The following is a 25,733-nucleotide window of genomic DNA, read 5'->3' as shown; positions in this document are numbered from 1 at the left end:
AGTGCACTTCATCATCACCGCAGGGCCGCACGGAGAACAATGACAGAGCCTTTCCTGTTAGTCACGGTGCTTTGTTGTAATGACTCCTGAGAAGATGAGATGATGGTGAGGATGCTGAGAGGCAGAGGGCGGGAGGCGGCTCACAGGAACCCGGGTCCGCTCCCCAAGAGTAACCCCTGGGAGGCTGCCTCTGGGTGGCTGCCAGGCCCAGGGTGAGGTGTAGACACGGACCTCTGCAGACCGGGGTGTGGATGCCACGTGGCTGATGAGCTGGGGGAGAGGACCTGTCCCATCTGCGCTGTAACTGGCGGGGGACTGAGGGACTCTCCGCCTAGACAGGTGTTGTGAGGCAGCACCGTTATCAGAAAAGTTTTTAAGGAAACTTGGGAGTTAGGAAGTCTGTGTGAAGGGGAAGGCAGGAGGGCCGGCAATGTGGGACGGCAGGCGGTACATGACTGCGGCCAAGATGTGGAACGGGAATCGCCCACCTTCCCCCACAGTCAGTCATCCAGGCCCTCCCCTCCTGCGGCCTGTCGTGTCTCTGTCACCGCAGGTACTGCACAGCTTCATAACAGTTCATCTGTCTCCTCTTCCAGCTGCCTGTAGAGCAAGGGCTATATTTTGTTTGTCTGGATTCCTTATGTTTTGTGCCGTGTCTGAAACACAGCAAACTCTCAATCGATAGTCAACTGAACCAACGTCAAGGTAGAGTAGGGATCATGTCAGCTAAGGGAGGGAGGAGACGGCTGAGGCTGCCCAAGCCTGAAGCTGAGCAGATGGGTCAGTATATAGAGCCAGGAATTCTGGGTGTGATAAGAGTAAAGGCGTACTGGACATTTTACTACTTTCTAGGCATTGTCAGTGGTGATGTGTGTCCATTCTGAGCACATGGCACCTTCATCATGTCCCTGTAGCATCAACCCAGGGACACCAGGAATTATGAGCCCGCTCCCCAAGGACCCCACATTGCCTGTGTCACAGCCTCTGGGCTCTCTGATAAGGGCGCAGCTTGAGGACTGGGTGCCCAGCTCTCTGGACTGAGGGCGCCGTGCCCTTCAGATCTGAGTGCTCTGCACCGGCATCCCGGGCTTGTTGCGTGTGGAATGGAGAGCTCTCGGCTTCCTGAATCGGTGCTGTGTGTTTCTGGGGGATCCTACAAGTTTTGAATGTGATCATGCGGAATGACAAAGTGGGTGATAGTATTTTCCCTGCCTCTAATTTATGTATCTGTGCTGGGGTGTTGATTTAGATAGGAGCTCGATAAATTGATCAAATAAATTACAGCAAATCCACACGGCGTCGTTTGAGGGAGCTGTCACCACACTGAGGAGGCTCTATATCACCCAGCGCCGAGTTCCCAGGGAGCCGCTGCTCTCCTATCAGCGGGGGCTTCTGCGTGGTCAGGAAGGTCTTCATTCCTCGGTTCGGCCAATGGCGTAAGGATGTTAATTCCAGAAGGCAGTGGTTAGCTATAGAAGACAGTGGTTTTTAGTCATGAGACCTTTAGCACCTTATTTAGACTTTCTAAGCCTCAGTTTCTCTTTGTATAAGATGTGGATTTATGCCCTAGCCCAGGGGTCCTCAAACTTTTTAAACAGGGAGCCAAGCCAGTTCACTGTCCCTCAGACCGTTGGAGGGCCGGAATGTAGTTTAAAAAAAAACTATGAACAAATTCCTATGCACACTGCACATATCTTATTTTGAAGTAAAAAAACAAAACGGGAACAAATACAATATTTGTATTTGCATGTGGCCCGCGGGCCGTAGTTTGAGGACCCCTGCCCTAGCCAGTTTGGCTCACTGGATAGAACATCTGCCTACAGACTGAAGGGTCCCAGGTTCAATTCCAGTGAAAGTCACATACCTCGTTTGCAGGCTCGATCCCCAGCCCTGGTCAGGCCTTTTCGGGGGGACAACCAACCTATATGTCTCTCTCATATCGATGTTTCTCTCTCTGTCTCTCTCCCTCCCTTCCACTCTCTCTAAAAATCAATGGAAAAATACCCTTGGGTGAAGATTAACAACAACAAAAAAAGGTGTGGATTTATAATTTCCGTTATAAACCTTGGGTGTCAGGCAAATAGAGAAGTATATGCTGGTTCCATCGCTAGCTGTGCAAACCTCAGCCCTATGTGAGCCTCAGTTTCCTAGTCTGCAAAATGGTATTGATTCTAAGAAAACACCTTGGCGTGCACGATTAGGTTTTCCAGTGGAAGGCAGTTGGGTCTAATGCCTGACTAACCCTCCTTACAAGGCTCAGGGATTTGCTCTGGGGACAGAGAAGCAGTTGTTCCTGCATAAAGCGCTCCTGAGTTGATGTCACATTGGCATGAGGCTGGCGCACACTGAGAGTAAAATCACGGCAAGAAGGTGGCCAGGAGGTGGCTCTTCTCTGTAGGTCCCATCTCATTAAACAAGACTCGCTTCTTCCTCTGACGTGAGGAAATGATCTCTACTCATGCCCAGGCCAGCGAGTTAGTATATAATGGGAAACATTAGGACCGGAACACTGGAAGCATAGTATGTCCATAACTGTGTTGCAAGAGGTAAGGGATGGATGGATGGGTGGATGGATGGATGGTCTGGGATTCTGGCTTTTTTGCATATTAACTGTGTGGCCTTGGGCAACTTAACCAGGAATTCTGGGCAGCCTCCATTTTTCCTCCATAAAATGGGGATACGAAAAGTAGATGGGCTGCCTACGTGTGAGAATTAAACAGATTAATTAACACAAGTCAAGCACTTAGATCAGAGTCTAGCAGCCGATAAAAACTCTGAATAATGAAAGCTCCTGCCACGATTTGCCGTTACTCTGCCTCCTGTTCCGCACTCGCTGACCCACGGCCTGGCCTCTTTGAAGACCTTTGCATTCTCTGTCCCTCACAGGCCAGCAGGTCCTGGGCTTGGTGGAGAACCAGAGCGACTGGTACCTGGGGAACCTGTGGAAGAATCACCGCCCTTGGCCCGCCCTTGGAAGGGGCTACAATACAGGTAGGTCATGAAGGGCAGGGAGGGCGGGTTACAATGGGCGATGTGAAGACTCATGCTCCCTCCGTGGGGAGAGGAGGTGAGCCACAGCACAGGTGAAGCCACCCTGTGGCCTGGGAGCCTTCCAGCCCTTTCTCGGTGCTGCCCCTACAGGCCAAGTAGCGGTGGGACCGTGGTGTCTGCGGGAGTCTCACCACAAAGCCCTTGACCTTTGGGCAGACCCTGGGTCTCTGTGAGCGTGGCCCGTGGGTGCCTTGGCTCCGTTACTACAGACTAGAGGTCACTCCGCAGTGACAAGCCCAGCGTCTCGGTTTCTTTACAAAACAGAAACCTACCTTCCTCGCTCACATGCCATGTCCACGGTAGATGGGTGGGACCGGTGCCACCGTCAGCATTCGGGGTTCCCCTGGATGGGGACTAACTGGCACAGGGAGCAAAGTAGCAGGTGACCCATTGGCTCTGAAGGCGTCTGGTCTGATGTGACGTGCTTTCTGCTAATATGTCGCTGGCTACAGCATGTCATGTGGCCATGCCCACCTTCACAGGGTGTAACCTGGCCACGTGCCCGGAGGAGGAAAGGCAGAAATGTTAGGTAACTGGTGCTCAGGAATGCCACAGCCGTTAAACACCATGTGTCTGAAATCAAGTCCATTCTTCTCCCCTGTTGCTAGTCCCCAGCTTGTGTCTCCTCTTTTCTTTCTGTCTGGTAATAGTAGCATTCATGCTCATTCATTCTTAGTTCACCTCTGTCTGTTGAATGCTTCCTGTGCACTAGGCCCAGTGCTGCGGGGGCCAGACACAGCCTGGGACCTCATGGAGCATGTAATCCAGGAAGCCAGGGCAGCCCCTCCCCTTAGGCTCGGGTCCTGCCAGTGTCTGTCTTTAAAACACTCTGGATCCTTCTGCCTCCTCCCCTTCGTCCTCTTTGCTGCTGCTTTGGGCCCCTGTTCTCAGAGGATGCAGACCCGGGACCTGTGCCAGGACTAGAACTTGGAGCTCAGGGAGCAGTCTGGTGGGGCGCGGCCAGCTGGAGCCTGACCAGCTGTCCTGGGTGGGGACCAGTGTCCTCGGGGGATGGCGCCACCTGGAGGTGATGGGTGAAACTGTCCTGCAGTTCACTCTGGGAGCCCAGGGTTCAACTCTAGAGAGGTCCAACACAGGATCCCAGAGGCCAAAGGAAAAAGGAGGAGAATCAAGCTTCCAGAGGTGAGAGTTCAGAGATGGGGTCAGAGTCAGAGTCAAAGCGGGACTAGGGCGAGGAAAGAAAGGTCCAGCGTCCATGTCCTGAGCAGCAGAGGTGGCAGGTAGGGAGCCCTGTTTGAAGGCCATCCTTCCACATGGGACGTCCCTTTGCTGACATTTGCCACAGTGACTACACATGCCCCCTGTCTCATATTCCCCTAACACCTACCAGGCGTTAGTTATAACCTGAAGAGGTTGCAAGTGAAGAATTTTCACCACCTGCCCCTTCCTCTACCTCCTGGAGGCCCCCCTGACTGTGCCGGGCATTAACCCTCGAGTTGCAGGATGGTGGGGAATTCTGGGGAGTCCCTGAGAGGAGCGGAGGTGGGAGGGGCCCCACGGGGCACAGAGCAGCGGCTCTCTGTAGCCGGTGTGGGAGTATTGCAGTACTTTGTTAATGGTGAGGGCAGGGCCCTGCACACCAGCTGGGCCCTGGCCAGGCACGGTGCCAGGTGCTTCGTAGGTGTTAATCTCATTTGATCCGCACACTAACCCCAGGAGCATGTGCTATTCTTATCTCTATTTTATAAGCTGCAAACTGAAGCTTAGACAGTTGACGGATAAGTAAGGGGCCTGCAGTGTTAACGAGGAGCTAAAACTTCCCAGCATGAACTTGCGTGAGTTGCGTGGTTTCGTGATCAAAAATCCTTTTAGAAAATGCAGAATCCTCCACTCTGGAGGATTACTTCAAGGGTCTCGCCGGGGCTTGGCAAGGAACCTGTCCTGGAAGAAGCATCCAGGAAGTTTCCGTAGCAGAAGGTTCAGGAGTCTGCTCTGTCTTGCCTTCCAGCCAGTCCTCCCAGGGCCTCTCTGCTCGGTGCACGAAGCCGGACCTTTTAGGAACCACAGTGGGCAAGTTGCCAAACTCCCGTTTCTCTTTTTGAGGGTGAGGCTCTGACCTGGACGTTATCAAACTGTCAGAGGGCCAAGCCTCCTCGTGGACACTTGCGCCCCTTTTCTGAATCAGAGCGCCTGTTCATAACATCAGCTTTCAGGCCCTCACCCAGAGAGAGTGGATCTCAATCTGTAGCGATGAGGCCAGGCAGCTGTTACGTTAAACACACCCCCTCCCTGGCTCTGATGCATGTGAACGTTTGAGAACCTCGTGCAGGCTTTTATTGCTGTTTGCACATCAAGCTCAAATTGGACTGGAGTTCAACTGAAAAGCCCCATGAATGACGATTCGGCCAAAGGGTCCCCATTCTGGACGTCGGTAGGAGATTTATTGCGCCTGAAGCACAGGCATTATATTTATCTCTGGTGAGTTGTCTCTGATTTAGGCCAATCTTTGCATCATTTTATTTGACCCCATTTTAGTTCTCTGCTCAGGGTCATGCACAAAAATAACGAAAATGCCTTGTTTATCCCGTGGCCATGTCCCATTTTTGTAACATGCTTTGAACGCCTCTTTTACAATCCTGGGATAAAATACATAGATTACCTATATTATTATACTGTCTACATATATAATTTTCAAAAAATCAATCTAGTGCCCTGACTATAATACAAAGAAGAAATGAAGGAAAGGTAATCTATATATATAAAAGGCTGATATGCAAAGTGTCCTCGGGAGTTCGACCAGGAGACCAGGAGTTCGATCGCTCGCTATGATGTGCGCTGACCACCAGGGGGCGGCATGGAATGAAGGAAGCCCCAATCCACCCTGATCACTGGCTAGGCATAGGGACCCTACCCATGCACTAATTTCATGCACTGGGTCTCTAGTTTACTATAAAATAATATTGACTTCAGTGTGTAATTGCTCAGGCTTGGCAACTGTAGGAGACCTAGTGAAGTGGTCAGAGGCTACAATGCTGGTGTTCAGGATAGACTACATTAAATATTTTTTTACAACAATCCATATTCATATTTTTTCATAGAAGGATAAATAGTCAAGAAATGCAGTGATGTGCAGGAGCCGTGGTTTGTGAGAGCCCATTTTTAAATTCTCAGGAAATGTGAGATCTGATTATTAAGCACAGTGACTATTAAAAGTCAAATTATATAAACTTACCAGTAAATGATTTTAAAAACAAAGGCAATAAATACTCAACACTCATTACTTCCTAGTCATATTCCTATTATCTGTGCTTTTAAGGTTATTACATCTGCTGTATCTGTATGGTGGGAATACTGTGGAGTGATGAGCTACTGCACATCTCTCCCTGCTCCCTTCAGTGACATTGCATTAGTAGCTTGAAATTTGCCGGTGTGGGAGTATTTACACCACGGAAATTGGCAGACACTACAAATCAGGGCTTTTCTTTCTTTCTTTTCAGAATTCTAATTGTTATACTTTTACCAGCATACCACTGAAATATAGTAATATATGAGATTGCCTCCCCCCATCACTTTCCCCTAACTTAAATACTGTAGCAGTTTGCAGTATATTCTTGACTTTCCTCTTTTCACATATGTAATTATCTATTTCTCTTATATATGCATCTCCATTTTCATTGTCACATGTGCTTTTTACTTCAAAACAAAATGTTGGGTAACGCTCTGCATTGGTATATAAAGTTGTATTTTCTTCTTTCTTTTTAAGGACTGTGCATAGTTTTTCCATTTGCTGAATGTACTATAATTTCTTTTATTTCCTATTAATCAGTGTTTTAGTTTCTAGGTTCTCCCCCTACCTATTATAAACCACACCACACATAAACATCCTTTATATTCATATTTGTTGGCTTATGCAAGTATTTATACACAGTGGAGCCTAAGAAGTGGTACTGATCTAACAAATATTATAGGTATTAAAATTTTTCATAGGCTAGAAAATAGCAAATGTGTCATGGGTCAGGTAGATGAAATTTTTAAGCAATATTTATTTGTTAAATACTAATTACATTTTAATTAATTACATTTTGATTAAAATTTAATATTTATTTAAAATAACTAATATTTTAAAAAGTAAACCACTTCATAACTAAACGGGGTTGTGTGGATATGTGTGTGTGTTATGTGTTTGTTTTCTGTACTGGAAATAGTCTAAATTGCAAAGAATCGGTTTGGACCCTGCTATGGATTGAATTATGTTCCTCCAAAGTGCATGTGTTGAAGCCTTACCCCACAGTGTGATGGTATTTGGAGGGGGAGCTATTGGGGGTAATTAGGTTTAGATGAGGTCATGAGGTCGTGGGATGGGATTAGTGTCCTTCAAAGAAGAGACATCAGAGAAATGGCGCTCTCTCTCTCTCTCTCTCTCTCTCTCTCTCTCTCTCTCTCTCTCCCTCTCTCTCCCTCTCTCCCTCCCTCCCTCTCTCATATGAGCTGTGGGTATCTGATAACATGGGCCCCTTCCCACCCTCTGGGGATATACTGAAGGCCACCTGTACGAGTGCTGTGGGGCCAACCCTGGGAGCCTGGCCAGCTCCTCGGTCAAGAAATAGCCAAAGAGAAACAGCTTTTACATGTGAGCCCGGACTATAAACAACTGCAGAGACAGCTCAAGTTTTGGTCTCACGCAGCTTCTGCACGAGCAGGTGCCCCGCAGCGCGCCCTGTTTGCTTTGTCTCCTGTGCTCCGTGTAGCCCTGTGCTGGGAAAGCCTGTGCTGTGGGAGACTTCACCGGCAGCCACCACCCGTGTGCACGGAAGTCCTCGTACTGCACGGAAGTCCTCGTAAACCCAGGTCTTTCCCAGCCAGGCCTCCAGGTTATTTCTGTGAAATTGGCGGTACGCTGAGGTTTTTTTCAAGCCTCGGCTCTTTGCATTGCATGAGCACACGGTGAGAGGGTGGTCTTCCAGCCAGGAAGGGAGCCTTCAGCTGAGAGCCACCACACCAGCCCCTGGATCTTAGATTGACAGCCTCCAGAACCGTGAGAAAGTAATTTCTGTTGCTTGCACTCACCCAGTCTGTCCTTTTATTACTGAACCACCTAACGCAGAAACCTCACTTCAGCTTTTGTTGATGCAGGCAGATGCTCTCTGACTAAAAGGGCCAGCCAGGCCTCGGAAGCCATGAAGCCCGGGCCAGGGCTGGGGGAAGCAGCGCCCTTTCCTTGCGATGGGCCGCTCTCCGTGGCTCTCACACTGCAGCACGGGGACTAAACGACTTGCATGGCTACCGTGGGCACAAGGGAAAGCCATTTCCTGAGAATGTCGCTGCCCCCTCTGCTGACTCGCGCAAGGTCAGGCATTCTGTCCACTCTGGCCTTAGCATAGCAAGAGCTAAGGAGCTAAGGAGTGTGGCCCAGCCATCCCGATACCTGTGCGGCTGGTTCCGTCTGCAGTGAAAGGGAAATAAGGGGGGAGATGATCCTAGATCTTCCTGCCAACAAGAACATAGTCTGGCCTTCAGTCAGTGCACGGATGCTTTGAAGACTCGCGTACGATGAGAAGAGGGATCTGGCTTCGGGAGGTCTCTCAAGGTCACATCTCTTAGGTGTGACTTGTGCATTCATGTGCATTAGCTCATGTAACCCCCACTGTACAGAGAAGCCCATGGAGGTGCAGAGAGGCTAATTGATGTCAGGAGTTAGCAGAGCCAGTAAATGACAGAGCCCAGTCCCTTCTTGGGGCCTCAGTGCTTGAGGCTGCTGAGACCGGCCTAGGGGGATCTGTCCAGCACCCCCCCCACCCACACACACACACACAGGAATAGATAGCTGTGCCATCTTATAACCTGGTGCCACCCATATACTGTGTTCATATCACCAGCTCACATTCACTGGGCATTTACTCTATGCCAAGCCCTATGCTAAGTGCTCGTCATGCTTTTATCTCTAAGTGCCACTTACAATTTATTTTTTTTTCAAGTATGGTGGACACTCAGTATTATTTTATTATATTAGTTTCAGGTATACAGAATAGTGGTTAGACATTTATATAATTTACCAAGTGATCCCGCTGATAAGTCTGGTACCCACCTGGCACCGTACCCCAAAACAAATACCATACGATTTCATGTATATATGGACTCTAAAGAACAAATAAGTGAGCAAACAAAACAGAAACAGACCCATAGATACAGAGAACAAACTGAGGGTTGACAGATTTGGGTGGGGGTTGATGAGATTGAGGCACAGAGGGTGGCAGAGAAAGGCAGACAGAGGACCTGGGCACGTCGGAGGCCTTCCTGAAGCATTAGTCTCCGTACATGGGGGGTGGGGATGCAGGGTGAAAGCAGCGTGGAAGGCTGAGCTCTGCGTTTCCTTGGAGCGTGTGAACGAGTGAAAGATGAAAAGATGCGAACTGTGCCCTGACTGGCATGGCTCAGTGGTTACAGTGCCGGCCTGTGTACCAAAGTCCCCAGGTGCCATTCCGGTCAAGGGAACATACCTTGGTTTTTCAATCCCAGGCCTCAGTCGCAGCGCATACAGGAGGCACCCAATCAATGTGTCTCTCTCTTGTATATGTTTCTCTTTCCCCTCTCTCTCTCTCTCCCCCCCCTCCTCTCTATCTCCCCCCACTCTCTCCCCTCTCTCTTTCTTTCTCTTCCCCCCTACTTTCTACTCTCTCTGAAAAAAAAATCAATGGAAAACATCCTCAGGTGAGGATTTAAAAAAGGTGCCCTTCCATGTGGGCTCTCTCTGTTTAAGTGGAAATTGCGAGAAGCTCCTTGCCCTTTCTGCGGTCCATTAGCTCAGCGCTCGGTCAGGCTCCAGCGCGCGTTCAACTGGTCCGAATTGCTCGGCCAGCCAAGCCACCTCGCCCTTCTTGGTAGGCAAATGAGACATCATCTCGCGCAGTGAAGCATCCAGCCAGACAGGGAGGGAGAGGCAGGCTTGTTATTCATAAAACATTAAACGCTCCACGCCAGCGAGCTGGTCAGCAGACCTGACTTCCATCGGGGGGGAGGAGTTACTTCTCAGCACCTGATGGAAAGTCCTTGGTGCTCCGGGCCCCCAGCCAGGCTGGGGCGTCCTCTATGCTTGCGCAGACAGCTGGCTTTTCCCTGCATTGTGACCTGCTCCGTCTTGCTCAGTGGTGATTTAAGACCAAAGTCTTGGACTCTTTGTATTTTTCCCCTGAACAACTGCAGAAAACGCCTTGTTCTTACTGGAAGAGACAGCGGGAGAGTCGCTAATAACTAAGCACGTTGACTGCAGTGGCCGGGGCGTGGCCGGGACGTCCTTGTTCGGTGTGTGTGATCTCCCGCTTTCTGGTGGACTGGCTGCCTGGGAAAGGCTGTCTTGTCTCCGAGCCGGTCCTGGGAGACATTCATCTCCTGGTGGGATTCCTGGGGCTGGGGAGGAGAGCCAGTCCCCAAGCCTTGCTCCTGCCTTAGGTTTGTCTCGCCACCTGCTGTCTAAAAGGTGCAAAAATCCCTCACCTTCCAGGATTTAATGATGATCTGAGAATGTGTCCAAATCTGTCAAATGGCAATAGTGAGTTTGGCCCCAGACAACAGCTTTCGGTGCTTGGGCGTCAAGTTGCTCTTGTGTGTTTCTTTGAGACGGAGCAAGCGGATTTGGGGGCTCGGTGCCGTCAGCTCCTTGAGGACCGCCATACGGAGGTACCGCAACTTGGTGGCTCAGACGGGAATTTATTCTTTCCCAGTTCTGGAGGCTGGAAGTCCACAGTCCAGGTGTTGCCAGACGATGCGCCCTCTGACGTCTCTGAGCCCTGACCCTGCCTGGCCTCTCCCAGCTGCTGGTGGCCCCAGGTGGCCCCTCACTGTGGTGGCATCCCTGCAGCAACCGCCTCCAGCGACACAAGGCCTTCCTCCCTCTGCGTCTGTTTCTGTCTCTTCTTACAAGGACCCCGCCCTTCTGTAGTATAGCTCATCCTCACGTGATCGCATCTGCAAGAACTCTATTTCCAAATAAGGTCCCATTCACAGGTACTGGGAGCAGGAATCGAATGGATTTTTTTTGTGGTACCCAGCTCAGCCCACACCTGCACCGTTCCTCAACTCGTGATTTGCAAAGCATCTCTGGCTAAGGGGAACTGTTTGTAGAATCTTCTCAGGGCCGCACGGTTGGCCGGGAATTATCCCCCTCGTTTGGTGAATGAGCCTAGAAAGAGGAAAAAAAGCCAGGGTGCGTTTAAACAGATTGATCAGAGAGAAGTGGGGAGTTGGAGGAGGAAGACAAATAAAGCCGGGGGAAGGTGGGGGTCTCAGATCCTGAGCTTTGCTCTCTTTTGTTATGTTCTTTTGCGCCACCCACTTAGCCTTTCTGAGCTTCAGTGTCCTTGGGGTGGCATATGAATTCACTAACCTCTGAGGTTTCTTCCTGCTTAATATTCTTTGATCCCATAAAAAACTAGCCAAGTGGGAATCAAGCACCCTGCACCCAGAAAGCCCAGCAGCGTTGAGCAGTGGGCTTCTGCCCCATAAACATATAAAGAGCTCCCACCAACCGGCAAGAGAAACCGGCAGAAAAATGAGCAAAAGACGTGGACAGACCCTTCCTAAAAGAGGGCGGCTAACATCTGCAGGGGTGCTGAGCTCCATTCGTCATTAAAGATGCAAATGCCAATCCATAATGTGATACCACTGCATACCTACCAGAAGGTCTAAAATGCAAAAAGGTAGGCAATGCCGGTTACTCGTGGGAGCGTGGGCTAATTGGAACTCACACAGTACCAGTGGGGGTGTATGTAGGAAGAACCACTCTACACTGGCTGCTGAAGCTGGACGTGTGTACTCCCTGTGGCCCAGACATCTATGTCTAGATGTGCGCCCAACAGAGGGGCCTAAAGATGACACCAGAAGCCATGATCCAGTGTGGTTATAACCAGCTGTCCGTCAGCAGTGTCATGGGTAACTAGGGTGAGATACAGTCATGTTACAGGTTATTACTACCCAGCATCAAGTGAAAAAATTTACATCTCCCTGCAATCATGTGAGTGGATTTCCCAGACATGGTGTTGAGCCAAAAGGCCATTCGATTTATGAAAAATGTAGGAACTGATGAAACTGTAGTGTAAGAGTTCAGGATAATAGCAGGATGGTGGGTGCAGGTGTGACTCTGAGGGGACCTAAATTAGAAGTCTGCCTATAGAAGCACAAAAACAAAAGTGCTCTGCAGACCTTTGTTAAAAAATGTTTGCCAAACCCTTTATGTGCTCAGCCCTGTCACAGTCTTGGCCAAGTACATCCTGTGCAGTGAAAGAAGAGGAAGGGCCAAGTTTTGTTCTCTTAAAGGATCACTCCCCACGACATGAGATCTGACCCCACCCTCCTTTTGAACCAACCCTGCCTTCCCAGAGCACTCCCAGACTCCTGAGAGCAGGGACCACTGTGCTTTCCATCTCTGCATGTCTGGTGCCTGGCACCTAGCAGTCCCATGATAGGTATTGAATGAATGAGTGAGTGAGTGAATGAATGAGGGAGTGAATGACCACCAGCTTTTTATAAGGTTTGAGCAGCCCTTTGTACTCCATCCATCCTCACTTTCAACAATCCCAGGATTGTCCGGAAAGGCTTCAGATGGAAGGATTTCTGGTCGCTCTCTCTGCTAAAGAGCTTTGGGAAGGGAAAAAAAAAAAATTAAAAAGCAAAAAAGTAGAGCGTTTCATTTATGTGATCAAAAGTGATTCCCAAATGAAATCAGCAGGGGATTTTTAAATTAAGTGCTTTTTAATAAACTCGCCTTCTATTGGGTCATGCATGAGAAGAGAACTGTCAAACTTCAAAGCAGAAGGAAGTCGCAATCATGAGGGTCATTCGCATAAACATGTGTGGGATGAGAGCCCGCGTGTCCCCCAGGGCCCCCTGGACAGCAGCCCGCTCAGTGCCCACCTAAGGTTGCTCCAGTTCAGACCGGCAGAGCCACAGGAGGCGCTCAAGGACTAATAAACAGCTCTTCATTTTCATGGATCAGCCCTTGCAGTGCGGGGGGAGAACTGAGAGGAAATGCAGACAACGCCAGGGAGAGGCAATATCCGACCAGGTTCCTGGAGGACAGAGGGCTCCTGCACGCTGTTACAGCCAACACTGTAACTCTGTTTAACCGCCGTCTCCTAAACTTCGTTAACTTCGTTAACCCTGCTCCCCACAACGCCTCTCAGCATCCTGCAGCATGCCCTGTACCACACGTGAGGGGCGCCGAGGTGAGGGATAAAAGTTCATTGGAAACCTGCGCTGAACTGGTTCCAAGGAGGCTCATAGCTCATGCCCATTTGGCTAGTTTTTTATAGAATCAGACCTCAGTTTCTCCTTCTGAATTGAGAAAGCATGTGGTTTGAATAGACCGAGCACATTCAAGCCAAGCTGCTTGGGAATGGAGGGAGGGAAGGGCAGAAACTCCCCTGAAACAGGGTTTCATAATGGAAGCTTCAGGTGTTCCCTTAACTGAAAGTTTTAAGGGGTCCTTCTTTATTTTTTTTAAATATATTTTATTGATTTTTTACAGAGAGGAAGAGAGAGAGAGAGAGAGAGTTAGAAACATCGATGAGAGAGAAACATCGATCAGCTGCCTCCTGCACATCCCCCACTGGGGAAGTGCCCAGAACCCAGGTACATGCCCTTGACTGGAATCGAACCCGGGACCCTTCAGTCCGCAGGCCGACGCTCTATCCACTGAGCCAAACCGGTTTCGGCAAGGGGTCCTTCTTGCTGGCACGAGGCGGTAGGACACGTGCTGAGATATTAGTTGCTGGGCTCAGGGGCAGACAGAAGAGGCCCTCTGTCTGCAGGAGGGAATGTTGGCAAAGTTACTAAAGAAACAGTGGCTGACTTAAGTCTTTTTTGGCTCCAGCCGGTCACCCAGGCTCACCTCTAACAGCTCAGACCTGTGGGTGCAGCTTCCACCTCACACAGGACTGCCCCGCCCTTCCTGGCCTTCTATGCTGTTCTCCCCGCCAGGTTTTTGCAAGGCCATCTGGTTATGGCCTGTGGTCTTCTGAAGTCCTTTAAACCTTTACTTTTTGTTCTCCGGGAGCTACCTGACTTGCTTGGGCTCTAAGCTGCTGATTCAACTAGGTTTTGCCGTATCTAATAATGAGCTTGTACACTGACACACGCACACTCACACCAGGAGGCAGCATGCGTGGTTGAAAGAGCGCAGGTCAAAGAGCGAGGCCGCTTTGGCCACTCAGGAGCCATGCGTGAGCCCTAGTTTCTTCAGCGGTAAAAGGGGAGTAACTCCACGCGCCTTGCAGGTGTGTGGTAACAACTGCGGCCATCTAATAAAGCACCTCAGCTCTAGTGCACAGCAGTTGCCTGATAAATGGTAGGTATCGTCAGCATTGTCATCATTCCTGGTCCTTTCTCCCTTGTATAGTTGCCCTGGTAAGAATCAATATTTGGCTCATCCATAAAGCATGATTTCTCTCTCCTCGCTCCCTTTCCCTGCCGTCCTGGCCCCCGCGCTCTCCTTACATATTCATTCAGGGAAGAAGAAACGTGGCCCTCTGATCCACAGATGAAGCGCGCTACCCCTGGACCAGATGTTCGCCGGAGAAGCCTCTGATTTTTAATTTATTTATTCATTTATTTATTTAGTGTTGGTCTGTCGCGCTCCCACCACAACAGCTGGAGGTGATGCCCTCCCGGCTGCACGCTTCCCAGCCAGCTCCGCTGGGAGCTGCTGTCAGATTTCAGGTGCGCTGCCTCCCTGCAGAGCGACGGCCTCCAGGGCGAAGGGCGTGCTCCAAGCTCCCGGGCCCCGCTGGCCGGTAGGGAAATGGATGGATCACACTGGAGCAAATGCCAGGCAAAGGCCAAAGTCAAGCTTTTTGGCACCATTGTCGCCCTGGCAGCGGACATGAGCAACATCAGAGTCTGCCTCGGGGGGCCTGCGCTCCAAAGCCAAATCGGTGTTGTTTCAGCTTGAAAGGGCCCGATTTCAGAAGGAGCCGCTTTCATCATGTTAAGCAGCGTGCACTTAAAAAGCGTGCTCCCACGTCCCAGGCACACACGTCATTGGTATTAATTCTACCGGGAATTGTGCTAGTGGAGCGAGGGATAATTGGACACCTTAATGAGGAAATGTATGGTTTCGGTGACTGTTATTTATAAGCTTTTATGTACCACTTTATATCTTCAAAGGCCTTGACGATCATAATTAGGGCACCTGCTCGGCAGCGTAGGAGGGAGGTCACCAAATAGAGTTGTGCTTCTCTTGGAAATGTTGTGTTCTCGTACAGTCTGGGTGCAAACTCTTAACCTTTGATGAAACAGGCAGGTTCTGGTATCAGCCCGTATATGTCTGTGTGATTATATGTAACAGCCTAGCCAGATGCCTCAGCTGCTTAGGAACATAACTTGTGCATATGTTTCCTTGTGGTGGATTTTTTCTCCCTTGATGATTTTTCTTTCTTTCTGAGGATGATATCCCTTAGCGGCCATGGGCGTAACCCCGCGTCGGGACGTCACAGTCACTGGTTGTGACACCCACCCTGCCGATGGACAGAGAACTGAGGGCTGTGGGCCTGGCAACATTTCCAATGTTTAAGTGTCCAGTGCTTTCCACACACAGGACTTTAAGGTTTTTAAAGATGGGCGGCCCAGTGGGTGTGATTCAGTGGTTGACCATCGATCTATGAACCAGGAGGATACAGTTCGATTCCCAGTCAGGGCACATGCCTGGGTTGTGGGCTTGATCCCCGGTGTGGGGTGTGCAGGAGGCAGCTGGTCAATGATTCCCTTTCATCATTGATGTTTCTGTCTCTCTTTCCTCTCCCTTCCTCTCTGAAATCAATAATATATATAATATATATATATTATATATATATTATATATAATACATTATATATATATATACATATATAAAGATGAATGAATTCATAATAGTAAATCAATCGCTAGGTATGCACATTGATTGTCAATTAATATTTCTCAATTTTGCAGTGTTGAGTACTGTTCCTATTGGTCCAGATACTTCTCTTTAGTATCATGGGATTTTTACTTCCAAGCGGGAAGCAGCATATACCAGCTGATTTGAACTTACAGTTTTTTCATCCTCGTAATCATGTTAACGTTACGTTGCGATTGTCCCGTATTACAGAGAAGGCACTGGGGCCCAGGGCTTTATTCAAGAGACAGGCCGGTACGTGCCGACGCTAGGACTCACACCGAGGCCTTCGCGTCCACGTGCACTGAGGTTCTCGTGTTCCCGACGGGCATGCCCTCTGCTGTGGTGGCTGCAAACAACTGTTTCCAGATTCCACGCCACTGCCTCCGCCAGGATCTTTATTGTACAAATAACCTGTGGTTAATTATAAATTCATGGGCAAAGACAAAGATCTTCACCCATGCTAGACAACTCTGCAGCCTCTTTTTGGAAGGAGAGGGAGAACGGGGTTAATCCCTCGTGAGGTCTGCTCTTCGAATGTGGTGGACAGTCTGCTGCCTGCTGGGCATTCACGGCCCCGGAGGACAAGCCTATCTGGCTTGACCTTCGCATAGGTCATCCTCTGCTTCCTTTACGTTTCAGTGGAGACAGCGTTTATCTCAGGAGCCTTTCCCTAATGCTTCCCTCGCACTCGAGTCACAGTCAGCCGTTCTTCCTGTACCAGACCCTGTGGTTCCGACCACATCTCGCATCTGTCACTGTGTTTGGCATTTCCTGGGTTACTCATCTCCTTTCCCTAGCAGGGCTTACTCCCCGGGCACAATAAGCCCTACTAGGGAAAGGAGATGAGTAACCCAACAAGGAAAATAAAGAAGAGGCTGCATGAAGTTGTCTGGCATGGCGGAACACATGTGTCTTTGCCCACGAATTTACAATTAACCTCAGCTTATTTGTACAATGAAGACCTTCGTGTCCGATGCTGACGCGGGGGAGTGAATTCTGCTTTACACACTGTGAAGTCACCAGTTAACAGTCACTAGAACCCCAGGGGGAGCTCAAAACCTGGCTCTACAAGGAATCATAGAAGAAAGAACTTCTGAGTGAGGACATGTGACTTAAGGCCACAGAGAGTCCCCAGTGGTTTGCTTGCTGGGTCAAGGGCAGCTCCCATGTGGCCCGGTGGTGGGTCCTGGGAGCCTTGATTCCCAGGAGCTTGTGCTGGCCACGTACCCATTTGGCATCGGTGTTTAGCCTGCATCAGCACCCGAAGGAAATGCCTACCATAGACCCCACTGGCAGGGGGTGCACAGTCTTCGTTAGTCCCCACGTTCCAGGATGAAGGCCCTTCTGCAGACAGGGCAGCGAGAAGCACTTGCCAAGAGCTGGCCAGCGCTTGCTACTGGAAAGGTCACCCCCTCCTTAGCATCTCAGTTGCCACATCTACCCAAAGGCCATGAGGATGGCTAGCTTGCCTCCTCCCTGGGGATGCTGTAAGTCCGAAGAGATGAGGAAGCCGAGAGTGAATTGCATGAGCTTTGCGACATGCTTGCTCATGAATTTTGGTGTTCGTTTGGATTCTGCTTCTTGGATGGACCTGGGAATGGACGGTGGTTCATTTACTAAACATCCTGGGATGCTGAAGCGGGAACCAAGCTGAGTGTTAGCTTGTCAAATGTGCAGAGAGGTGGCTGAGTGGCAGCGTGCCATGGTGCCAGTTCTGCTGGGAGGAATGGTCTGATGAAAGGTGGGGGGTGGGGGGGGTGGTGTTAAATGGCGGCAAGACTCCCATGGGCCTGGCAGGCAGTCCAAGATCTGTGGCTTGTTCTTCAGAGCACCTGAGCTGCTGGAAGCCTTAGCCTGTGAAGGGACCCGATAAAGCAGCATTTAGGTTGGCTTTTCTAGAACAAATTCAGCCATGGTCACTCCCTTACAATCCTTCACTGGGTCCTAGTTATCCTTGGCAGGATTTTCCAGCTTGTGTGGCACACGTGGGTGACAGATGTGCCAAAGGAGTGATCCCCTCAGCCCGGGGGCACCTGGATGGGACTAAAGGCAGCCGGATCAGCCCTTTCAGCCACAAGCAGCTTCCTCCATCTCCCCCAGCGAGTTATAAGAATATCATTTTCTGTTTAGGAAATGATATGCAAATGGTTGGAAAACACCTCTTTGGCATAGATACAAGGACCTTGCCCATTAACTCCCTGCTGCTTGCTCAGTCTCACACCATGGCATTGGCCCGAAAGCACTCTATTTAAACGGTGCAGCCGTCACACACTGGAGGTCTGGGATAGCCCAGTCTCGCCAGGCTGCCTGTGTCCATGTTTCCCATATCCCCACCTTGTCTGCCTGACTAAACGCCAGCCCAGCTCGGCCTAGGGCCCCTCCCCTGTGTTTCCTTCATAAGCGCTGCACATTCTCGTTGTTCACAGTCACCGCATGGAATCAGAGTGGTTTGTGTGTCTTCCACAAAAGGGCCCGGCAAAGCCTGAATGGTACACACCCAGGAAATATGTGCTAAATGAATAATTTTGTGTGAAACCCATGAGATTAGGAAAAGTATGGAAGAAACCCAAGTACCAGTCGACTTCCATGAGTGTGCACACAGTAGGTGCTCAGTAAATCACTGTTGGATGAACGAGTAAAAGGGGAGATGAGAAAGCCTCTTTAAAGGTAGAATCTCTGAGACTCGGGGATGTCTGGAAAGCAGGGGAGAGGGGCGATGGAGTCATTCCAGATGTTTGAAGACAAGTACCACCGTCAGCACAGCAATCCTCACACGGCTTTCGAGGCGGTCCCCCAGCTAAGCTCTCAGACGTGTTCCCAGCAAAACATGTGTGCAGTGCATTGGGATTAGAATGTTTATTGCAACATTGTGTGTAACAGCAGAAACATAGGAAATGGCCAAATGTCCTTCGGTAGGGGAATGCATACATACATTTGGTATATTTATACAGTAAATAAAGTGAGTACAGTGTATAAACTACGTATTTGAACTCTTAATGCGGTTAAATCTTAAAGACAGCATTGGGTGAATAGAAAATATTCAGTATAAAACACTCTAAAAACACCATATGGTGTTAATTAATATATGCATAGGGAATAAAATATAAAAACATGCTTGGCAGTGAAACCCGGCCCTCTCATGATGCTGGTTACCCTGGGGGGAGGGAGTGCTCGAATGAGATGGAGGAGCTCTTGTTCTGTCTGTAATGCTCTATTATTAACAGCCAATGTGGCGATATATTAGCATTCATTAAACTGTGGTCGTGGGTGTTTATTATAGTAGTTTCTGTACTTCTCTGATGGTTTGCAGTAATTCGTGCTTTTAAAAATTAATTCAAGCCGACCAAAAGGAAAGGCTGGTTAACTGGGAGAATGATCTGAATTTCTGTATTTAGCCTTCTGTCCCAGACACCCTCCCCTCTTCTCAATGAGCCTGGCAAACACGGTGGAATCACATCTGCCACTTAGGACTCGCCAAGTCTTCACGCCATTTAAAAGCATCGATTCTTAGCTCAGGCTGCAGAGAATGATGGATCTGCAACATGCATTAAAATCTTTCACCATTGCGTGTAGCTTCTGCCCCAACATTTTCTTCTATATATTGGAGCATCTATCCAACCTCATTAGAATTCGTTCCTGCAATAACATTTCATGAAATTCTCTTTCACAGGTTTGACTGGAATCTGTTTCCCTGAATCCATCACTATATTCTCTTGGTTTGTAACTTTGCAAATGTTTATTCCTTTTCTCTCCAGAAGAAGCAATCAAATAACACCCTGTGCCGAATTTTACTATTTTACTGAAATTGCTTTTGTGTGGGGGGAATAATTTTAGTGGTGTGCTAGAGCTAGCTCACACCAGCTCACTTGGGCCAATTGGGCACATTTCTTCCCCACTGGTGTTTAATGACATCACTTTGGTAGCTTGAAATCAGCCATGATGGGAGTATTTACACCATGGGAGTGGGCAAAAGCTACAAATTGGGTTTTGGTTTTTTTATCTTGAAGGCTGGTGATTAAACATTTAGAAGCTTACCACTGGGGGGAGGGGGGTGTGAAAGTTTTCTGAGTTGTGCAGGGTGAGTAACAGTTTCCTGCTTTTACGCATGGAGAAGCCTGTTGGGGTCCAGACCCAGCAGGTCCAGGGGTTCCCAAAGGTGTGGACGGAGTCGGCAAAGAATGAATGACACGGAGACAGCGTTCAGGTGATCATCATAGCCAGATTCTGTCTTTATTCTGTTACAGCTGTATTTATACCAGTTGGTTTTAATCCTATCTATTCTATTCCAAAGGTTAGGGTGTTTCTTATCTCCATTCCAAGGTTACTCTATTGTTCTATTAAGCTACAAGGAAGTAACTGAAGGAGATTCTTCTAAGTAAAGATTATGTAGCTTAAGCGTGATTGTTCGTAGTTAAAATGATTAATTACCCGCCTGGCACTTAGTTAAGGGGTTTTATTCCCTCCCTAACTCCAGGGAAAAATCCCCACCTGGGGAAACAGGTCCCTTGAAACATATGTTGTGCAGATGTTTCTTCCCTGAAGCGACTGTGGCAAGCAGCAAGGATGGACCGGCTTCCGGCAGAAACCAATAGTCAGAAAAGGAAAAAGTCTTTGGCCTGAGTCCCAGGGCCCCAAGAGGCATTGTGGGGGGCTCTGGTCTGTGTGGTGTAGACGAAGAAGCCCTGGTTTGGGGTCAGGCAGATCTGAGTTTGGATCTGGTATAGTCTTGTTCTGTCAGTTGTTCAAGTGCCTGTCTCAGCCCCTCAGTTTCCCCACCTATCGCATAAGGATGACAAGATCTAGCTTGTAGCGATCTTGTGAGTGTTAAGTGAAATGATATCCTAAAAAACAAACAAAGAAAAAAACCCTAACAAAGCACAAAGGAGATAAGCACTAGGTGTAATTTGCACTTCTGACTTCTAAGTTCAGGCTTCTGCATATATCCCATTCTTTCCGTGACTTTGTGTGTATGTCTGTCTGTGTGTGTAGTTTATTTTTAAATTTCGACTCTGAGCAAATTACCTTTAACTAAATGGTGAATATACTTTTTCTCCAAATACGTGCCCCTGGAATAAGTAAAAAGTCTCAGTGTTGACATTTATGTGTGATACGGAGAATTAGTTTCTTTCCAGCAGTCTTAGAAATGTATATACTGGGTCTCCACGAAGATCATTTCTCTGCCTGGCATTTTCCCCCCTGACCGTTCTGCTGAGCTAAGCATCCTGAGGAGGACTGACTTGGGAGCCCATGGGTGCTACAATTCCATCCGCCAAATTAACCGCAGTGCCTCCTGGGAAACTCTCAGCTCTGAGTGCTGTGCTGCATTCTCGCTGCAGGCTCTCACTGACCTGGTGGTAGACGGCCGCTTCTGAGCCACTCAGCTAGGCCAAAACGTATTTTTTTTAGACTTTTATTTTAAGGTTAATTAATTCCTTTTTTGCCTGCGTAATACAGTTAGTTGTTTTAACATTTAAAAAATACAAAAGGGTATATATAATGGCAATTTTCCTGGCTACACTATCACCCATTTACCCTGGTCACTCCCCACAAAAATTAACAGCAGCAACAGTAAAACACAGGAAGGTGGGGAGGAGGAGGAAGCCCCTCCGATGATCAGTTTCTTATGGAACCAAAGGCTTTGGGAGCTCGTCTTAAAGACCCAGCGCCACCACGCCCTTCACCGTAGTTCACAGATGTGGGGATCGAGGCGGGCTTAAGGAGACCAATGAAATCAGGAACACTCATAGGGCCCGTCTCCAAACATAAACTAAATTGCTAAGGCGTATCCAGAATAAAGTCACAGAGGAGCTGCTCTTTGTCTGTAAAGATAAATGGCACATATTGTCCAAATACCATCCATCAACTGAAGCGAGGTAGGTTGTCATAGCTCTGGGGGGAAACATGGCAGAAACCTAGTATTTATAGGAAGTATATGACGACTGCTGGGCTCTTTGAAAATTATTGTGGTAGCCCTAACTGGTTTGGCTCAGTGGATAGAGCGTCAGCCTGCGGACTCAAGGGTCCCAGGTTCGATTCTGGTCAAGGGCATGTACCTTGGTTGCGGGCACATCCCCAGCGGGGAGTGTGCAGGAGGCAGCTGATCGGTGTTTCTCTCTTATTGATGTTTCTAACTCTCTATCCCTCTCCCTTCCTCTCTGTAAAGAATCAATAAAATATATTTTTTTAAAAAATAAATAAAATCATTGTGGTAAACTATGCATAGCATCAATAGGCCATTTCACTGTATTTAAAAGCATATAGTTCAGCAGCATTAAATGTATTCACATTGTTAAGTGTACCCGCCTCCAGGAAGGGCTAGGCCAGCGGTTGGCAAACTCATTAGTCAACAGAGCCAAATATCAACAGTATAACAATTGAAATTTCTTTTCAGAGCCAAATTTTTTAAACTCAAACTATATAGGTAGGTACATTGTTATTAACTTAATTAGGGTACTCCTAAGGCTTAGGAAGAGCCACACTCAAGGGGCCAAAGAGCCGCATGTGGCTCGCGAGCCGCAGTTTGCCAACCACAGGGCTAGGCCTTTGCCTGTCTCAGTGCTCACAGCAGCCTGAGGCCTGTATTTGTGTTCTCCATTTGATGAGATTGCTTCAGGTCTCACTGAGCAACTGGCGGAGCCTGGGATTGAACCCAGGTGTGTTCAGCTCCAACACAGGTGGGCGGGTGTGCCTGGCTCTCAGCCTCACTGCTGTTTTGCTCACCCTCCATCCTATGCTGTTGCCCAGGGGTGATCTTGCTGCTCCTGGACAAGCTGCGGAAGATGAAATGGGAGCAGATGTGGAGGCTGACCGCGGAGAGGGAGCTGATGGGCATGCTGTCCACGTCCTTAGCGGACCAGGTGAGTGGCCTGGTTAGAAGGTACGGTCGCTCCTGAGGACCCTGGGGCTGTTTCTCAAGCAGACTTGGGAGTAGATGGGTCTGCATTCTCTTTCTGCCGACGGTGTGACTGTGTACCCTTGGGTAGATCTGCCTTCTCCGGCCCGTCTAGGACGACAGCTCAGCCCGTGGGTTTATTTCCTTTGTTCATGCATTTGTTCATGCCGCAGACCTGCACTGCACGCTGGGTATGCCAGGGGCTGTGCTCAGATACAGGATTACAGAGATGAAAGAAGGACGCCGGCCTCAGCCTCGGAGAGCTCAACGTTTATTGAAGCGGACTCATAAGTAAACGATAATTTGGTGTGTGACAGGAAGGTCGCTGCGTGCAGAGCGCCCGGCCTGCCCCCTGAGATTCCAGAGCGCACAGCGCGGTTCTGGACAAGGTCCCATCTGCCTTCCTGGCAGCAGAGTCCGATTTGCAGAGCGAAGCCTTTTTGCCTGGATCCTGTGCTATGACCCTATCCCCCAGGGAAACGCATGTAAAGAAAAGGGACACACTGCTTGGCTGGAGAAGCCAGCTTTTAATCCAGGCCGTCTGAAAAAGTCCCGCCTCTCCCCCAAACTATGAATATAAGATCATAAAAACCCCATTTCTCATTTTCTCTGGAAGACGCAGGGCCCCGGGCCTTTGATCTGGGCTCTGCCCGGCTCTCATTTAGATTTCGAGTTTCCCGTGGCGCTAATGGCCGTCTTGAGATGTGAAGACAGTTTCTCTGGCTTCCTGCGTTTTATCCTTCCCCATTCATCCACAAAGCAGGCAAGCTCTGCGGTTTGTTCTGTGTTCAATTGTCTGAGTCGTTGAATGCTTGCAAAGTTTTCTAATACGGAGGAAAGGAGAAAGTCTGTAAGGTTACTTGACTTTTTTCTTTTATTTTTTCTTGGCATGATTATTATGCAGTATTTCCCAAGCAGCCGGAAACCAATTTCCTTTTCAAACATGAGATCCGGTAGAATGAATGAGTTAAAAATTACCCAGGTAGCTGATTTAAACCTGCGGGGAAATCTGTTCTCCAGCCGCGTATTTTAAACCAGGTCACCGTACCTTGCGTGTGTCCCCCAGAGCTACAATCGGATGTCCGTGACCAGCGGGGATGGTTTATTCAGCCATCTCCGGCCGCGGGGCCAGCGCTCACCTCCCGGCATCTCCTGTCAGCAGCGAGTTAATAAGTATGGCCCGGCCAGGGAGCTTGGAGAAGAGCCCAGAGAGGTGAAGCGTCTTTAGAAGAAGCCCGGGCTGGAAGGGGAAGTGGGGAGTGGGCACAGGAGCCATGGCCCGTGGGGAAGCCCAGGCGCATCCATCATCGAGTCCGCCAGGAGCCCCAGCAAGAGCTGCCGCCACCGCAGCTCTCGTCTGTCTCAGCCCCTGAATGCGCAGCGCAACTTGTCATCCTGCAGGTTCCTCTCCGGGCGGCGGGGAATGGATCACATGGGCCCCTCGATGAGGCGGGAAGAGGGGCGGAAAAGCGACTTCATTTATGAGAGGCCGGCTCGATGGCAGAAACGCTCCCCACCCGCCCCCACGTGCGCCTGCCATATGGTGCGCTCTGAGGCCAGCAGGACCCGTGGGCTGGGGCATCCCCCATCTCTGTCCAGGCGTGAGCTGGGGCATCCCCCATCTCTGCCCAGGCGTGATTGCGTGGTTCCCAGAGAGAGCAGGCGGGGCAGTGCCCCGAGGTGTGAGCCAGCCCGTTTGGAGCGCCCGCAGGTGCCGCGGTGCCTAGAGAGCCAGCAGCATCCGCGGGACCCACCTGATCGTTTCACTGTGTCTCCGGCTTTTATTCCCCAGGACATTTTCAACGCCGTCATCAAACAGAACCCCTTCCTCGTGTATCAGCTCCCCTGCTTCTGGAACGTGCAGCTGTCAGACCACACCCGCTCCGAGCAGTGCTACCGAGACGTGTCTGATCTGAAGGTAGGCTCGGGACATGTGGGAGGGGGTTTTGGGGGGAGGGAGTGAGGTGCCCTGCAGTAGCAGAGGGAAGCTGGCTGGGGAGCACCTTTCGGGGGGCGTGGGGGGGGGCGGTGGTGAATGGCTCTGAGCTTTGTGTGCCTGTGGTGAGAGAGATAAGGCAGACAGGCGAGGGGACCAGAAATAATGTGCCTTTCTCCTTTGTTGTTGTTGGATTTCTTTTTTTCTCTTCTTTGGGCTTTCTGGAAAGCAGAAGGTCTCCTGGCATCAGAACCAGCTTGTGCGGTTATTCTTGCCACCTGCTGCCGGTCGTTTTGGTTCATGTGGGCTCCCGAAATTCAGTCACGTAATTCAAACAAAAACATTCAGTGAGGGCCTGTTCTGTGCCAGGTGCTGTAGATATGGATACAAATAACATACTTCCTACTTTCAAGTCCTTCATGGCTTAGAGGAGAAGTGAGCCGCCATGTAAGGAAATAAATGTGAAAGAATATGACAGGTGCTGTGATAGGTATGTGGGTAGGGGAGTGGATGCAAACATAAATGTCTCATTTACCTCCGGGAGAAGGGATGGTGACAGCAAAGCCTTCCTCATGGGTCTCTAGGTACCAAACACAGCCGTAGGGCCTGACAGTAGAAAAATAATGGAGACAGGCTGTATCAGTTATCTTCTGCTGTAGATAATGCTGCGTAACAAACCATGCTAATAGTGGCTGAAATCAGCAACTTTTTATTTAGTTGGTGAGTGTACAGGTTGGCTGTATGACCGTCTGACTTTCCCAACTTAACCAAATGCGTATGGCCAAGCGGACAGCTGGTGGCTGTCCTCCAGTGTCCCCCACAGCCCGTCAGCGGGCCTGTCTGGTTTGTTCTGATGGCAAAGCAGAGGTGGAAGAGGAAGCTGGAGTGCACACAAGGAAACCTTGAGTTCTTGTTGCTGGGATTCTGTTGACCAAAGTAGCCATAGGACTGTGGCCAGGGGTAAGGGATGTGTCAGAATTCCCTGCCCA

The 25,733-nt window shown here is 49.5% G+C and overlaps 1 protein-coding gene across 3 annotated transcripts in view; it reads left to right on the top strand.

Annotated features, from left to right (window-relative positions):
• Positions 1–25,733, top strand: part of LARGE1 (LARGE xylosyl- and glucuronyltransferase 1) — a 425,273-nt gene that overhangs the window by 344,039 nt on the left and 55,501 nt on the right. For all 3 annotated transcript variants that reach the window (XM_081082858.1, XM_081082859.1, XM_081082860.1), the window contains exons 7-9: positions 2,887–2,991; positions 22,661–22,773; positions 24,601–24,726. In XM_081082858.1, coding sequence (XP_080938984.1) covers positions 2,887–2,991; positions 22,661–22,773; positions 24,601–24,726 — 344 coding nt within the window. The remainder of the gene's footprint in view (positions 1–2,886; positions 2,992–22,660; positions 22,774–24,600; positions 24,727–25,733) is intronic.

This window comes from Myotis nattereri, assembly GCF_964212035.1.
Source record: "Myotis nattereri genome assembly, chromosome: 2".
In the NCBI taxonomy this organism is placed as follows: Eukaryota; Metazoa; Chordata; class Mammalia; order Chiroptera; family Vespertilionidae; genus Myotis; species Myotis nattereri.
Note: the sequence above shows the minus strand (reverse complement) of the source record. Positions and strands in the feature narration are given on the sequence as shown.